The sequence below is a fragment of the Gossypium raimondii genome, chromosome 1 (assembly GCF_025698545.1).
Source record: "Gossypium raimondii isolate GPD5lz chromosome 1, ASM2569854v1, whole genome shotgun sequence".
Taxonomy (NCBI): Eukaryota; Viridiplantae; Streptophyta; class Magnoliopsida; order Malvales; family Malvaceae; genus Gossypium; species Gossypium raimondii.
The window spans coordinates 1,016,828-1,032,100 of record NC_068565.1 but is presented as its reverse complement, the minus strand read 5'-3'; the positions used below and the strand labels follow the sequence as shown (position 1 = coordinate 1,032,100).

At 30.3% G+C, this 15,273-nt stretch overlaps 2 protein-coding genes across 3 annotated transcripts; one reads left to right on the top strand and one right to left on the bottom strand.

The window, feature by feature from the left end:
• Nucleotides 1-285: 285 nt before the first annotated feature.
• On the bottom strand, nt 286-7,228 carry LOC105773888 (glutamine synthetase nodule isozyme). 2 transcript variants are annotated; one of them, XM_012596079.2, is made up of 13 exons: nt 7,062-7,228; nt 6,916-6,955; nt 6,714-6,817; nt 6,342-6,390; nt 6,092-6,198; nt 5,343-5,430; nt 4,609-4,737; nt 3,519-3,593; nt 3,359-3,412; nt 3,237-3,274; nt 2,437-2,596; nt 928-988; nt 286-544 (listed from the first exon to the last, which is right to left on the bottom strand). In XM_012596079.2, exons 1-13 carry the CDS (start codon nt 7,133-7,135, stop codon nt 453-455), a joined length of 1,071 nt encoding a protein of 356 aa, XP_012451533.2. In that variant the 5' UTR covers nt 7,136-7,228; the 3' UTR covers nt 286-452. The 2 variants fall into 2 exon arrangements, with proteins under 2 accessions (XP_012451533.2, XP_012451540.2); XM_012596086.2 differs by lacking the exon at nt 7,062-7,228 and having other exon boundaries at nt 6,342-6,395; nt 6,916-6,951.
• A 2,870-nt stretch (nt 7,229-10,098) lies between these two features.
• On the top strand, nt 10,099-15,073 carry LOC105773860 (nucleolin 1). The gene is made up of 18 exons (XM_012596024.2): nt 10,099-10,317; nt 10,427-10,472; nt 10,720-10,886; nt 11,082-11,210; nt 11,372-11,494; nt 11,585-11,695; nt 11,793-11,891; nt 12,010-12,099; nt 12,183-12,290; nt 12,388-12,501; nt 12,596-12,664; nt 12,740-12,831; nt 12,912-13,029; nt 13,264-13,352; nt 13,482-13,572; nt 13,678-13,769; nt 14,079-14,395; nt 14,806-15,073. The coding sequence occupies exons 1-18, from the start codon at nt 10,285-10,287 to the stop codon at nt 14,835-14,837; spliced, it is 1,920 nt and encodes a 639-aa protein (XP_012451478.2). The 5' UTR covers nt 10,099-10,284; the 3' UTR covers nt 14,838-15,073.
• The last annotated feature ends 200 nt before the right edge of the window (nt 15,074-15,273 follow it).

Below are 15,273 nucleotides of genomic sequence, written 5' to 3'. Positions count from 1 at the left end.
GTCAAATTTTGAGTATCAAATTGAACCAAAAACAATATAAATACCACATTAAAAAGAGTGTCAAACTTAAGTACCAAATTATGTATTAAACCAATAAATTAACGAACAATTAGCATCTTTGCTACTTTTGTTGAATATAGAGCTAGTAGACATGAATTAAAACAAAATAAAGTGTAATAATAATGATTTTAATTATCGAATCGAATATATTTAATGATTATTCAAATAATTTAAAATTTTAAAATCCCACAATTAACTATTTAGATTCTTTTTCTTTTTCTTCTTGACCATACAACTAATATCTCTGCTATCATTGTTCGAACAATCACCAGATAAAGAAATTAAAAACTAAATAAAAATAACTAATTGGCAAATTCGAAGCAATAAAAAGCAGTTTAACATTTAGTTTTAGTTCGATGTGGGATTTTCCAATGCCTCCATTTTCAAGTTCTTTATGGCTTCCATAGAATGGTGGTTTCAGCTATCATTGACGTCACAACGTAAGGATCCATGTTAGATGATGGCCTTCTATCTTCGAAATAGCCTGCAAAGTATATTAAATTTAAAAAACAAAAAATTAATTAGATTATATTTTTACATTTTTTAATTAAAATTTTGGATAAATTAATCTATGCATATTAGATTAAAAAGTAAATTAGTTTCTTTTGTTAAAAATTTTATTGTTAGAAACTGATATAATTAACAAAATAACCAGATAGTGAGATCTGGTGTGCCATATGTACATACAATGATCAATTTTTAACAATAGAAACGAATTTTTTAACAGAAATATTAATTAATTTATCTATTTTTTGAGTAGATGAAATAAAATATAATGTAACTCCTAATAAAATGACATTCGTGGTACTTTTACCCAAGAAATTCAAGAGATGAATCAAAAAATGAAGAAAAGAAAAGAATGGTTACCTTTTCCTTCTTTCTCGGTGTCACGACCAACACGGACAGAGGCTCCTCTATTTGCAACACCCTAATATTTCAAAAATACAAACAAAATAATATCAAAATTGATTATGATAAATATCGGCAAAAAAAACTAAAAACGCAAAATAACATACTACAATGTCTCATTGCAACTAGACCTGTTCATGGGTCAAATTACTCACCTAGGCCTGAAGATCTGCCCGAAATTTGAGAAGGTTTGGGTCAAAAAAAATAAACCAAGACAAAAAAGGCATGCTTAAAATATGGACCCAAGCCCGACCCGACCTAACCCATTATTAAGTTTATGATACTTTATATTATGTAAATTAGAACACATTAAAAAATTTATGTTAAATATATAATACTACTCTAATGTAAACATTAAAATAATGTTATGATAACTATATAAAAATTTTCAATAAATAAAATATATAAATTATTAAATATTAAAATAAAATAAATAAATATTTTTAAAAATAATATGGGTGGACCTAAAATGGGCTTGAGTTAATCTTTTACAAATATATTTAGGTTTAAAAAATTATAAGCTCATATTTTGAGTCAGTCAATTTGAACAAACATAAATCATTTTAATATCATGCTTAAATAGTCAAATCATAATCACATTTAATTGCAATCACTATTTAATTTCCTTTTCTATCAAAACTATAAAGAAAATCAATGCATTCTAAGGTTGATCTTGAACTCAAAAGGGATACGGTTCAGTCTATGAAAAGTCATTAATAATATAAATTATTCTAACTAAAGCAAAAATCGAATTAATCCAAAACAAAATTTGCGGTTCATCGGTTATTTAAATTTAAAAAATAATATTTTATTTAAAATTCAAAAGCTTTCTTCATTAACTCATAAAAGCTAATTGAATATACATAAAATTATAATTCAATTAGAATAATTAAGATTTTTTAAATCATGAATTAAAAAAATTTAATAAAAATCAATTTGAAGCCAAAGCAAATACTACAATTCAAAATTCTTTTGAAACTTTTTGAAATTTAGTTTTCTATTAGGTTTCAACACTGGAACTAGGGCTATTCAAAGGCCAGGTGGGTGATGACCCAGGGTGAGTTTGGATGGGCGGTTGGGTGCGGAGCGGTGCGTTTAGCTTACTTTTTGTCTCACGCTACAGTGTCGCTATAGTATCTAATCTCACCGCCACCGCTGTTTTTACACTAACCGCAGGTAAACACACCGCCTATCCAAACCCACCCCAATCAGATTTGGGTTAAGTTTGGATATTAAATTTTATTTTATTGACTTGATTTGCATCGAATTCAATTTAAATAATAAAAAACATTTTTACATCTAACTATAAAAAATTATATTTTAAATTTTTGAACATTTTAAATAGTGAAATAAGATTTTTAACTAAACCAACCTAAAAACAAGCGTAGACTTTAAAATTTTATCAAACTGAGTCGTGGTCCAACCCAAGCCATGGAGTGCTAATTTGCTAATATGATGCTAACTTACCCAAGAGAATGTATTGATATCGGCAGTCTCGTGAAGACCCGTTAAGCGTCTCTCATTACCCTTACCATAAGCTGCAATGTGTTCCTTGTGCCTTTTACTCAATTTCTCGATTGCCTCGTTTATCACATTGATCCCACCATCATTTCTCATAGACTTTGTGCTGAGACAAAAAAATATATTTTTAAAGATTTGGGGTCATAGTTCGCTCAATTTAAATCATGGTCACGTCTGCTCTTCGCTCGAAAATAAGCTTATCTATTGGCAAGGTTGAATCATTATCCAAATTCGTGTTAGAGTTAAATTTAGGGTAAATTTATATTGGCACCTAAATTTAGTTTTAAATTTCAAATTGGTACTTAATTTTTTTATCTAATTAGATGCCTAAACTTAGCCTCAATGTTCAATTTGATATCTAAACTTTTTTTTGTACTTGAATTTGGCCTCAAAGTTTTTTTTTATTGTCCAGTTAGATACCTAAACTTAGTTTTAATGTTCAAATTGATATTTTTTTTGTCCAATTAGGTACGTGAACTTGGCTTCGTAGTTCAAATTTCTTCAAATAACTAAATACTACTTTGAACCAAAAAGTCAAATTCAAGTACCTAATTGAGACTAAATAAAGTTTAGATGACAAATTCAAATACGTAACCTAAAAAAATACATATAATCTCAATTTCAACCTTAAAACCTAATTCATATAACAAAATATACATTTACCCTTAAATTTATTTAAAATTTATGTCGCAAGTAATCTGTCCCATTATAAATTAGAGAATATTGTTTGGTATTTTAATTTTTACCTGTAATTAGTATGAGCGCCGGCACCATTCCAATCACCCTAATCGAATAAAATAAAAACAAAGATTAAAAAAAGAAAAAAAAAGAAGAAAAAAGAACAGAAATTGTAGGCATTGGGACAAACCAAAACAGGTTTGGGATCAAAAGAAAGAACAGCTCCTGCGATTTCAGTTATTCGCTGTTTAAAAAAATGAAAAAAAAATGATACAATAGCAAATTCCTTTAGAAAAAAGAACAAAATATGATTATTAAATAAATAAAAACTGGTTTTGTGGATAAATTACCTCGAGTATGTATCGAGCCATCCATACTTGATCCCCCGAAGAAATCCCAGTAACTGGACCTACTTGGAATTCCCACTGTTTACGCAATAACATCACCACATAAATATGCTAATATTTCGGTAGGATTTTATATATTGTATTTTGATTTTTAAAAGTAAAATTGAATATTATTGTGAATAGATCGAAACTGAATTTATTTGATTTGTATCAATTCGGTTCAACTTTTTTTTTTCCTTCTAAATAAATGTATTTTATATAGGTTCTTGTAATATCTATTATTTTTTATACAATGCCTAAAATTACACATGGTCTCTCTCAACCCTTAAAATAGAAGGATAATATACTTCAGCGCACTTGAATCCACGTCTTCCTGCACTGGCAACAATGCCGATGCTATTATTAGTACAAATTTTCGGTAAAAGTAATATGAATATCTCTATATTAAAAGTTTGATTGCATTTTTCTCAAACTCAAAAATTAATGAAATAATCCATGTACATTAGATCGAAAAGCAAACTAGTCCATTAGTTAAAATTTTTCATCTATATTTATGTTAAAAATTAGTACTTATACATCGGCATGAAGTACAAAATTTTAATAAAAAATTTTCAAATTGCTCATTGGTCTAATGAACAAAAACTAACTTACTTATTTTTTAAATAAAAGAGATAAAATATAATTTAACTCTTAATACAAAAACCTTTATAATACTTTTACCATTATTTTTATATTTTAAAAACTAATTAGAAATTAGAAATTATATAAAATTATAATTTGGTTTGATTCGAAACATAATCTTTTAATTTATTAACTAAAATTCAAATAAAATCGAGTTAATTTAATTATTTATTACTTAAGTCAAATTAAATGAAAACCAAATTCGTCATCACTGTTTGAATATATTTTCTTTTCATCCTAAGAAAAGAAACATGGCTCCGAGATTACATGACGAACTCGAAATTAAATATTAAATATAAATATGTATTTAATGTAAAATTGTTTTTCCTACATTTATGCTTGAATATGTTTCTAAAATAATAATAATAATAATAATAATAATAATAATAATAATAATAATAGAATCACATACCTGGCCAGGCATAACTTCGCCATTGATTCCACTAATGTCAATGCCAGCAAAAAGGCAAGCTTTGTAATGTGAATCCACAATGTCTCGGCCGAAGGCTTTGTCAGAACCCACTCCACAATAGTACGGTCCCTATATGTATGGATTAATTAAGTTTTTATTTTTAATATTTTAAAAAGGTATTTAAAGGATTTTTCACAAATGTAAATAAATGAAATGATTATTTTTTAACATTATAGAGAAGTTAAAAAAATAATTAGAAATTAGAGATTTTGGTTTAGTTTGAATAATTATGAAATTTTTAGCTTCTGAAAATTGAACTAAACTAATTATTTAATTTCACTTAATTAAAATTAATAAAATCTAAACTTAAATATCTTAATTGAATTGAATTTCAATTTTCGATATTTTAGGAAACACAAAAGAAAGGAAGTACAATGTAATCAGGGGTGAACAGTAATGGTGGTAAGGGCGGTGTTGGCCTCAATTTTTTTAAAATTTTTATTATTCCTTTGAAATTTTTAATTGGATCTTTCAAATTTTTGAATTATAATTTTTAAGTATTTTAATTAATGTCTCTTGTTTTTTAAAAGATTTTATTAATCTCAAAATTTTCTCAAAATTTTTAATTAAAATCCCAATTTAAAAAAAAATTCTGATTAAACTCTTAATTTTAAAAAAATTAATTAAACCCAAAACTTATTTCAAAAATCTACCACTAAATGTAATATTTTTACCTGTGGTGCGGGAAACCCTCCGACAGGCCATCCAAGAGGCCATTTAGTGTCCTTTTGAAAAAGTGTGTACTCTTGCTCAATGCCATACCTATATTAGTACAATAAGATAATTAAAAGAATATGGCATTAGATAGCTTTTTAATCAGTTTATGAAATTAAAAACAACAACAAATAAACATACATATAAAACAAATATGAACTTATACATTGAATCAGTTTATTTAAAGATTGGATTACTCATTTTGTTCATTTGAGTTGGTTATTTTACAAGAGATTTAAATTTAAGTTAATTAAGTTGATTTAATTTTAGCTCGATTGATATTAGGTCATGGGTTTGAGTGCGTTGAAACACTTATCCTCTTATAATGAGATTAATGTTAAAAAATTTAAATTAATTAAACTTTAATCGAATTAAATTAGTATAATAAAATATTATTTTAATAGTAAAATAGGCTGATTAACGGGTTCAAGCCCAATTGAGACTTAGGCATAAGTAAGGCCTTAGTTGGTTCATTTGGTCTATAAACGCCTGAAATTTTGTAACGAAATTTTTGAAGGTTTTTTCTTTCAATTACTACAAGTGTTAATGAAGATACAAACTAAAAGGAATTGTAAAAGAAAAAAAATTATTAGTAAAATTACCTTTAAACAATAATTTTTTTAATGGCTAATATCATTTTGGATAATTTGAGACAAAATTCATAGCTTAAGGGTTAAGTTATTAAGAAAGTTGAAAAGATATATACTACCATGGCTCCTCTGCAATCACGTCAGGGTGGCTAAAGATCTTGTCAGCGTTGAATCTTTTGTTGGTCGGAATGGGGTCTCCAGTTGGTGCATACGCATCACACATCACCTATTTATGAAATTATATGCATAAGATTAGTAATTGATACATTGACAATATATACACGTATATATATAAAAATTAACTCCATAAGCCATCTTTAATATCTTAGCAAAATTCTAAAATGTTTTATCGAAAAATAAATTGATTACCAACATGTTCCTTCCTCTTCTGAATGGATCTCTGAATATCGCTTGAGGACTGATCTAATCAAAATTTAACATAACGGTTATTTTATGAAAAACAAATTTGTTTATTTACATGAATACCCTAAAATAGATAGTTTATATTTTTAAAAATTACAAAATTTTAACTCTCATAAAATATTTAATTTAATTTTAGCACCTAAAAGATTTACTGACTTCTCCAATAATAACCTTAATTTTCCAAAACCAAACTGAACTGTTATGATTGCTGGATTCTTTTTTTTCATTTAAGATATTGGAGTAGTCCGATCTAAATTGAGCATGGATTACCGAAATATCTCAGTAAAAAAGAAGAAGAAGATTTTAAACAAAACTTACCATATAATAACTTCACTGTTATCACCGGTGGCCTGCTCCGTGCTGGAACCGTCGTAGTTCCATTTAGGAAGTCTTGAAGGATCCGACTCCGGTCCTGGCAATGTCTATATCCAAACCAATATAAATCAACATTTCGATTCTAGAAAAAAACAGATCATAATATTCAACAAAATGTTTTGAAAGTTTCATTAGTAAAACACACTCTTGCTTTGCTCCTCATATCCATGCCAGATCCACCGATCCTGGAAAAATGTTTGAAAAAAAGAATTAGTAATTAGTGTAAAATTGTGTGAAACGGGAAGAAATCGAAAGGGAATTGAAAGATATAGAGAAAGAGAGAGAGTTGACCATATGTATTCAGCTATGACTTTTTCAGTGACGTCGCATAGATTGAGATTAACGAGATCGTTGAGAAGAGACATGGTTGTTTGGCTACTGAGAATTTCAGAGAAAATTTTTAAAAATGGAAAGGGGTTTGGTTGTTGATTTTAAACTGAAAAAATTAACGGTTTTTCGGCTGAGGAAATGCATTGTTTTCAGGGCAGTTAAGATATCTAATCTATAAATAGAATGTAACAGTAATAAGATAAACTACATCAGAGGTCACTAAACTATTAGTCAATTTACATTTTGGTCACTAAACTTCAAAAAGTTGCAAAATAGTCACTAAACTATTCGAAAGTTCTCATTTGAGTTGCTGGAATGTTATAATCATTGTTGTATGGCCTTCTATGTTTTCACCGCTTGCACCAATCGAAAGCTTTCTTTCCCATTATTTTTTACAGTTTAGTTTTTTTCGTGAAATAATTTTGAACGTTATGAATTTGAGGGCCAAAATCCAAACAACTTTCTTCTCCATTCTTCAATACTGATTATTAGATCGACTTGAATCTAATATATGTTCTTTTACTAATTGATGGATACTAACATCAAGGATTATTTTTATGTACTTTGAAGGAAATATCATATTGTTAACAACAATAATAAATCTAAAGTGCCTTTTTATAAAAAATTAATTTCTTTAGCCAAAATTTTATCAATCAAAGGGTTATAAAATATTATATTTATAAGAAAACTAATGAAAAAAAACAAAAGGAAATAAAGTTTCAAAATAAACTCATCGGTATCAATAATTGACTCGGAGAACAACTTGTTAGTTAAGATTTTTTTGGGGTTTCAAATTTATAGATGTAGAATGTCTTTGTTTTAAAAGCCAAAAGCTTTGGTTAGAAAGTTTAAGGATAAAATGATAGAATTTGTAAATGTGAATGATTGAATTTATTGAATTATTTAGAATTAATATCAAATTGATAGAATAGATAAGTATTAAGTACTAAATGTGTTATTATACCTGTTAGAAAAAAAGGCTATCCATTGTCAATTTAACTGCAGGTGACCAGAACAAAGACAAATTCAAATGTCAGTGCCTAAATTGAAAAATTTTAAAATTGGATGACCAAAACAAAAATATAGCATAGTTAGGTGACCATTTGTATAATTTATGCTTAATATTTATATAGAAATTTAGAAAATTTTATTATTACTTCAAAATTTATGAAAATTTTAATTAGGTTCCTAAAATTTTAAATCTAATTCTCTTAAATTTTTTTGATAATTTTAACTTTTATTTTAAAATAAATCTTAATTATTATAAATTCTCATCAAACCCTTTAAAATTTTTAAAATATTAATTAAATATTTAAAATTTTAAAAATTTAAACTAAACATTCTAAAATTTAATGTCGGTTATGCAGAATGATTGGTTAATTCCTTTGGCTAGGCAGATATGCAGGATGGCCATTTTGTCTGTCCAACAACATTATGGTCTTTCATTGCAGGATTGGTGGAGTGTGAAAGCCACATTGATATGCTCATTAAGTTGTTTTTGGAGGGATAGTGAGATTGACTTCAACATATTAAAAATAATAAATTCGATGTGATTAATTAATATAGTGACGAGATTAAGTATTATATTAATAATGTTAAAATTAATATTAAGATATGCGTTTAAATTTAATAACAATTATATCAATGAAGAGAGATTAAAATTGACTGTCAATTAAATTAAATTATATTGTACTAGTTTCATTGCCGTGTGATGCATGAGTTTATCGTATTAAATAATTAAAGTATATTAAATTATTTAACAATAAGTTTAAAAATGTAAAAGATTCACATTAATTAAATGCTTTTTATGGGAAGTGATTTTTATTTTGAAGTTTAACTGAAAAAATGATTTTTCAAGTAATTTTTCAAACAATGAATATTAACTCTATTTCGATTTAGCTTTATGTGATTATCGTAACAATACAATAATTAAATTGTTCTATTTATTAATAAATAAATTAATTTAATCTAGTCCTTATAATAGAGAGACTTCGTAGGTATTTTCACTCATAGTATTGCATTTTCATTTAATTGCCTATATATATTAAAAAAGAATACCCACCGTTAGTATTTAGTAACCATGGAGACTGTAAGAAGTTTTAATGAGTTGTGCTGAACCTAGGCTTGATTCCAAAATTTTTCTAAGCCCGAGTTTGAGCTGTTCAATGGTCTATTACGCTGTCTATTTAAATTTAATTATAAAAATACATAAATAGACTTATCATGGGTTAGGTTGGTAGCCTATTTGAAAAGTAGGAGGATTTGAGTAAAAATATAGGCTTGAAAAATGAGTTTGGACAAAAAAAAAGACCCGTTTAGAAAATGAGTTGGGTCTCGAGTAAGCTTTTTTTAGCCTGAGCCTGGCTTGGCTTGACTCGACTTTGTAAAGAAAAAACTGTTGTTGTTTTGCTACTGTTTCTCCATTATTTTGCCACTGTTTGCAACCATTTTACTATCATATTGCTATTATTTTGTTATTATTGTTTGAATATTTTATAACTCTTGCTATTGTTAGTTTTGCTACTATTTTAGAGGCATTTACACGTTAAGTTACATTTATCTTAGTGTTATTTAAGTATAATATTTTTAATTTATTTAATGTATTAAATTTATTTTGATATAAAAATAATACGGGCGAGCTGGGCTTGGACAAAATTTAAAATTTATTTTTTTAGGCTAGGCCTGGGCCTACAATACAGGACTAAATTTATTATGGCCCGACCCATAATTACCTCTCTATACAAACATCAATATAAAATTATTTATATATTATTTTTTAAACAGCATAATAAAACGGGCCGGACTGACCGAAAATTAAAAATATTAAACAGAAGCCCATCCCAAAATAAATCAAGCCACCCGGGTCAGGCAGGGCGGCCCGGTTGAGCACTGTCATTTACACGTGCAATTCAACCGCTTCAATTTGATGCGGACATGCAAAAACCCTAACGCCCACTTTGGCAATGTTTAATACACATTGACACCCACCACTATATAATCCTTACTTTCTATCGACTCTTCCCCTCACAAAACCCTAAACCTCCAAACTCCAAAAATATCCTCTTTGAAGTAGGGTTTTTGTAACTTCTTTTGCTGATATTCAGCCGCTGTTTCTTATATCTCTCTTTTAATCCCATAAAAATCATAAGTCAGTTTTGAAAATCTCTTTAACTCTTCTTAAACTATGGGAAAATCAAGCAAGAAATCAACCCCCAAAGTACTCTTTTTTCTTTTCTTTCATTTTATTAAAAGATTCTCCAGTTGGTTTAATGTGTTTTTCTTCTAAGTAGTTTTTAATGGCTTAAATTTGTGTTCTTTTTTCATAGGTTGAAGCAGCTCCTGCTGTAGCTCCTCCTAAGTCTGGAAAGAAAGGTATTTATTTTTATTTAATTATTGTTGTTGGGTTTTGAGTTTTAAATATGTTTTTGTTGTTGGGTTTTGAGTTTTAAATATGTGTTTGTTGTATAACCCATAATGTGTGATAAAGTTTCAAGATTTTTAGAATGATTTTCGTTGTATGAGAACTGGTTGCTTTATGGTTTTTATTGTTCTTTGTGTTTGGGAAACAATTCACTTTTTGGTTTGTTTTTGTTTTTCATGTATTTTTTTGATTGTATAGGTAAGAGAGATGCTGAAGAAACTCCTGAAAAACAAGTGGCTGCAAAGAAGCAGAAGAAAAACGATGGAGTGGCACAGGCTATTGTGAAGAAAGAGGTTGAAGCTAAGACTCAGAAGAAGAAGGAGGAAACTAGTAATTCTTCCGATGACTCTTCAGAATCCGAAGATGTATGCGAAAACCAACTATGATTATGTATTTGTTCATGATATTGATTTATGCTGATAGTTCACTTTTCATGAGCTTTTAGCTCCCATTTCTCTTTTAAGTACCTAGGCTATGCATTCATCGAATAGTAAAATGAAGCATGTGAAGGTACATTTGTATCTGTTTTTGCTATGTATTTTTGTTTTTGTTTTGTCCAGGAACCTGCACCAGTGAAGAAACAGGCTGCTGTCGTGAAGAATGGTTCTGTACCTGCAAAGAAAGCAAAACAAGCTAGTAGTTCTGATTCTTCTGACTCGAGTAGCGAGGAAGGTTCATCCTCTGATGAAGTGAGTATTATGCTCCTATGTAATTTGGACTAAGGGTGTGAGTCCATGTGTCGGATGCAGTACTTAAAAAGGGAAAATAGAGTCCGAGTAACACTAATATTAGTGTGGTTGGAGGATGTTCCGTTTTGTGATTGTTGACATTCAATTTTTTGGTTTTACAGGAAGCTCCTGCCAAGAATACAAAGCCTGCAGTTGCTAAAAAGGCTGCTGTTCCAGCTGCTAAGACAGTGAAAGCTGATAGCAGTTCGGATTCTTCTTCTGACGATGATTCTGATGAGGATGATGTTAGTATTGAGACAAATAGTATAGATAGAATGTAAGAATTGCTATAGAATATCTTGAATTTATCTTTATTGTTGAATTTTGATTTATAGGAGCCTGCTGCAAAAAAAGAAGTAGCAGCTGCTAAAAATGGTGCTGCACCTGTTAAGAAAGGAGAGATTTCGGATTCTTCAGATGAAGAAAGCAGCTCGGATGAAGATGATGTAAGTGCTGGATTGTTGAATGATGGTTGCTTTTCAATCTGATTTGGAGTTTGTTTTAAAAAGTTTAGCTTATAAATGTAATGTTTTGTATATGCAGGAAAAATCAAAGCCTGCTCCTAAGAAAGCACCAACTGCTGTTAATAAAAAGGAGTCTAGTGATAGTTCAGAAAGTGACAGCTCTTCGGATGAAGATGTTGTGAGTGTTGGGATGCCTATAATAGACTAGGGGTCCTTATAAGACCCATATTTTCTGCTGGTATTTAGTTATTATCAATCTTTATAATTCCACTAACTGAATATATATACTTGTGTAGAAACCTCCTCCAAAGAACATACCTTCAGCAACTGCAAAGCCTAAAACTGAATCTAGCGATAGCAGCTCTGAGGAGGAATCTGATGAAGAGGTGTGATGTCTCATTCATATGGTTCTCGGTTCAATTTATTTATTTATTTCATATATGTTATTGATGCTGTTGCACTAATCTAGGATGTAAAGAAAGCACCTGCTGTGAAGAAAGCTTCTGCTCCTCCCCCCAAGAAGGTTGAGGATTCCAGCAGTGACTCCTCTGATGACAGTGAGTCTGAGGATGAAGAGGTGTGCTTTATCGTTTGAAGAATGAGGTGTATCTGGTTACTGTTAACTTTCTATTTAACTTGTACTAATTTGGCAATCTGTTTATTTCACACTGTAGGCTCCTAAGAAAGAGGCTAAAGTTGCTAAAAAAGCAAGCAGTAGTGAAGAGGAAGAATCTGAGGGATCAGATGATGACGAAGAAAGTGACGAAGAAGAAGCTCCAAAGAAAAAAGTACAATTTTTTTAGGAACCTATCTTCTGTATGACACTTTTTGTAGGTTGTAATGATTGTTCAAGGCATTATTGTACTTCTATATTGGAATCAGGACACAGATGTGGAAATGGTCGATGCTACAACACCTGCCAAGCAGGACTTGAAGTCTGCAAAGAAAGCTGTAAGTACTAGTTTCCTGTTGAGTTATTGATCATTTTGTCAAGTTGGTCAGAATCTGATCATCGTTTTTCTGCAGCCCCAAACACCTGTAACTCCTCAAACCCAATCCACAGGATCGAAGACACTGTTTGTTGGAAACTTATCCTTTCAAATTGAAGATGCTGATGTGTATGTTTAGGTTCTCTGGTCCCTCTAAATTTATCTTTTTTGGAATATATATTTCATCTTCTCTATGTTATACACTGCAGAAGGAATTTCTTTAAAGATGCTGGTGAAGTCGTCGAAGTTCGTTTTTCCTCTGATGCTGAGGGGAACTTTAAGGGCTATGGACATGTTGAATTTGCCACTGCAGAGGCTGCACAGAAAGTAGGTTTCTTGTATTTATAACATAGATATCTAATGCATAAGCTAACTTTTTGTTTGTGTATTCTGCTAGTAATTGGTTAATGTTTTTGTGTCGAGTTCTTGCATATGTAATAGCATATTTTGCAAGCATATGACTTGCATGCTTGTGAATGTCATAACTTCAAAAAATCGATCCTATATGCATGGGCTATATAGCTGTTGTAAAGTTATTAACTAACATCATCCCCTTTTCAGGCCCTGGAGTTGAATGGGGAATATTTGATGAACCGTGCTGTTAGACTTGATTTGGCTCGTGAAAGGGGTGCATATACACCATACAGTGGGTAAGTTTTCCCTACTTTAATTTGTGAATTGGTGTCTGTGTATATATATATCTTGTGGACCCTTGATTAGAAGTAGCTATTTAATTCAATTAATGTTTTCAACCGATTTCCTGCACCTTCCTTTTACAGCAATGGGAACAATTCATTCCAGAAAGGTGGAAAAGGTCAATCTCGAACAATATTCGTCAAAGGACTTGATGCATCACTCGATGAGGATACGGTTAGATGTTTGCTTTAAATATTAGTTTCGGTTGCTCTGTTCTTCCTCCACCTGTTTTCCTGAATTTGTTTGTATTTATATCTGTTGTGCCTGAAACATTTGCAGATCAGGAATTCCTTGCAAGAACACTTTGGTTCTTGTGGAGAGATTTCTAGGGTGGCTATACCAACAGATCGGGATTCCGGTGCTGTGAAAGGGTTAGTATTATGAAAATATATGCTGCTGTTATTTCATCTTTGAGTATCCTCAAATGATGCCATATACCTCTCTTGGGTTACGAGTATACAAGGATATTACCATCCAAGGATCCTCCTATACATTAAAACCTTTTTCAAGTAACATAGATGGAAGTTCTTGTACCGTATTTGAGAATGGTCATGTCCCTCCTATAATGCCCGTCTTAAACGCATACTATATTCCACAGTTGCACCCGAGTAAGATCTTGGAAGTATGCATTTTATTTCTAGTGGAACTCCATATCTGATCATATGCAAATCAATTTGCAGTTTTGCTTACTTGGATTTCAAAGATGAGGGTAGTTTGAACAAAGCTCTAGAACTTGATGGATCAAAACTTAATAATCAATCCTTGTCCGTGGATGAGGCAAAGCCTAAAGGCGATTTTGGCAGTGGAAGAGGTGGTGGTAGGAGTGGTGGATGGAGTGGAGGAAGGGATGGCAGTGGCCGTGGAGGTCGCGGTGGTCGGGGAGGAAGGGATGGTGGTGGCCGCGGTGGTAGGCGTGGTGGTGGTGGTCGGTTTGGCGGTGGCAGAGGTGGACGTGGAACACCTTATAATAAGCCAAACCTTGCTGCTGCTGGCACAGGTATTATTATTTTACTCCAGCATGTTTTGCTTTTCTTAGTGTTTAAAATACATGACCAGTAGTTAGAATTCGATTGGTGGTCCTGGTTGGACCATTTAGCTTGTTTAAAAAATCATTAAAAATAAAAAACCCGGTTTAACTGGTTCAACCTGTTTGTACCAGTTTCGGGTTTTAACTGGTTCAAAATAATTTTTTGGACTGGTACTTTGGTTGGTTCCTGGTCCAAACTGGTTCGGTTCAGACATTATTGGGATTGGTTCAACTGGGGGAATCCTACATCTTTATGAATACGAGATTAATGAGCCGAACTTGGTTTAAACCTGGAAACTTGAGAAAAAGGGGTTTAGACCAATTAAATACCGGGATTTTGTATTATTGCTAAATCAAATTATAATTTATTTGAAATGCAGGAAGGAAGACTACTTTTAATGATGAGGATTAATGAAGTGGGAGGTTCCAATTAGCTCTGCTTAATTGTTTTTGGTCATGTACCAAAAAGAATTGGTTTTGGTTTAGATTAAGATCTTTATTAACTAGTATGTTGAATCTCACAGTTTTATTATTATATGCCTTGTACTAGAATTTTCCCATTTGTCTAGTGTCTATCTGGAATACACTGTTTTCAAACCATTTATATATTTTGCAATATTTATAATATTCAATTTTGTTTTATTGTCTTATTTATTGTTAACTATTATAATTAATTTTTGTTAATATTAAACTCTTCTTTGATCCGTATCATAGTAAATGACGAAAATACTTTTAATTTACAAATTAAAATTTATTATTTTTGTTAATGTTAAATTTTTATTGAAATTATTTTTGAAGTCGATTATATTATTTTAAGTGTATTTTATTTGGATTTGGAATTTTAGTTA

Excerpts from the sequence above, each read along its gene's own strand:
- LOC105773888 (XM_012596079.2), bottom strand. The coding sequence starts at position 7,135 with ATGTCTCTTCTCAACGATCTCGTTAATCTCAATCTATGCGACGTCACT. Across the intron at positions 6,391-6,713 it reads AACAGTGAAGTTATTATATG|TCCTCAAGCGATATTCAGAG; the intron begins GTAAGTTTTGTT and ends TGATTAGATCAG. Across the intron at positions 3,275-3,358 it reads TTGATCCCAAACCTGTTTTG|GGTGATTGGAATGGTGCCGG; the intron begins GTTTGTCCCAAT and ends TTATTCGATTAG.
- LOC105773860 (XM_012596024.2), top strand. The coding sequence starts at position 10,285 with ATGGGAAAATCAAGCAAGAAATCAACCCCCAAA. Across the intron at positions 10,473-10,719 it reads TCCTAAGTCTGGAAAGAAAG|GTAAGAGAGATGCTGAAGAA; the intron begins GTATTTATTTTT and ends TTGATTGTATAG. Across the intron at positions 12,832-12,911 it reads CAAATTGAAGATGCTGATGT|AAGGAATTTCTTTAAAGATG; the intron begins GTATGTTTAGGT and ends TATACACTGCAG.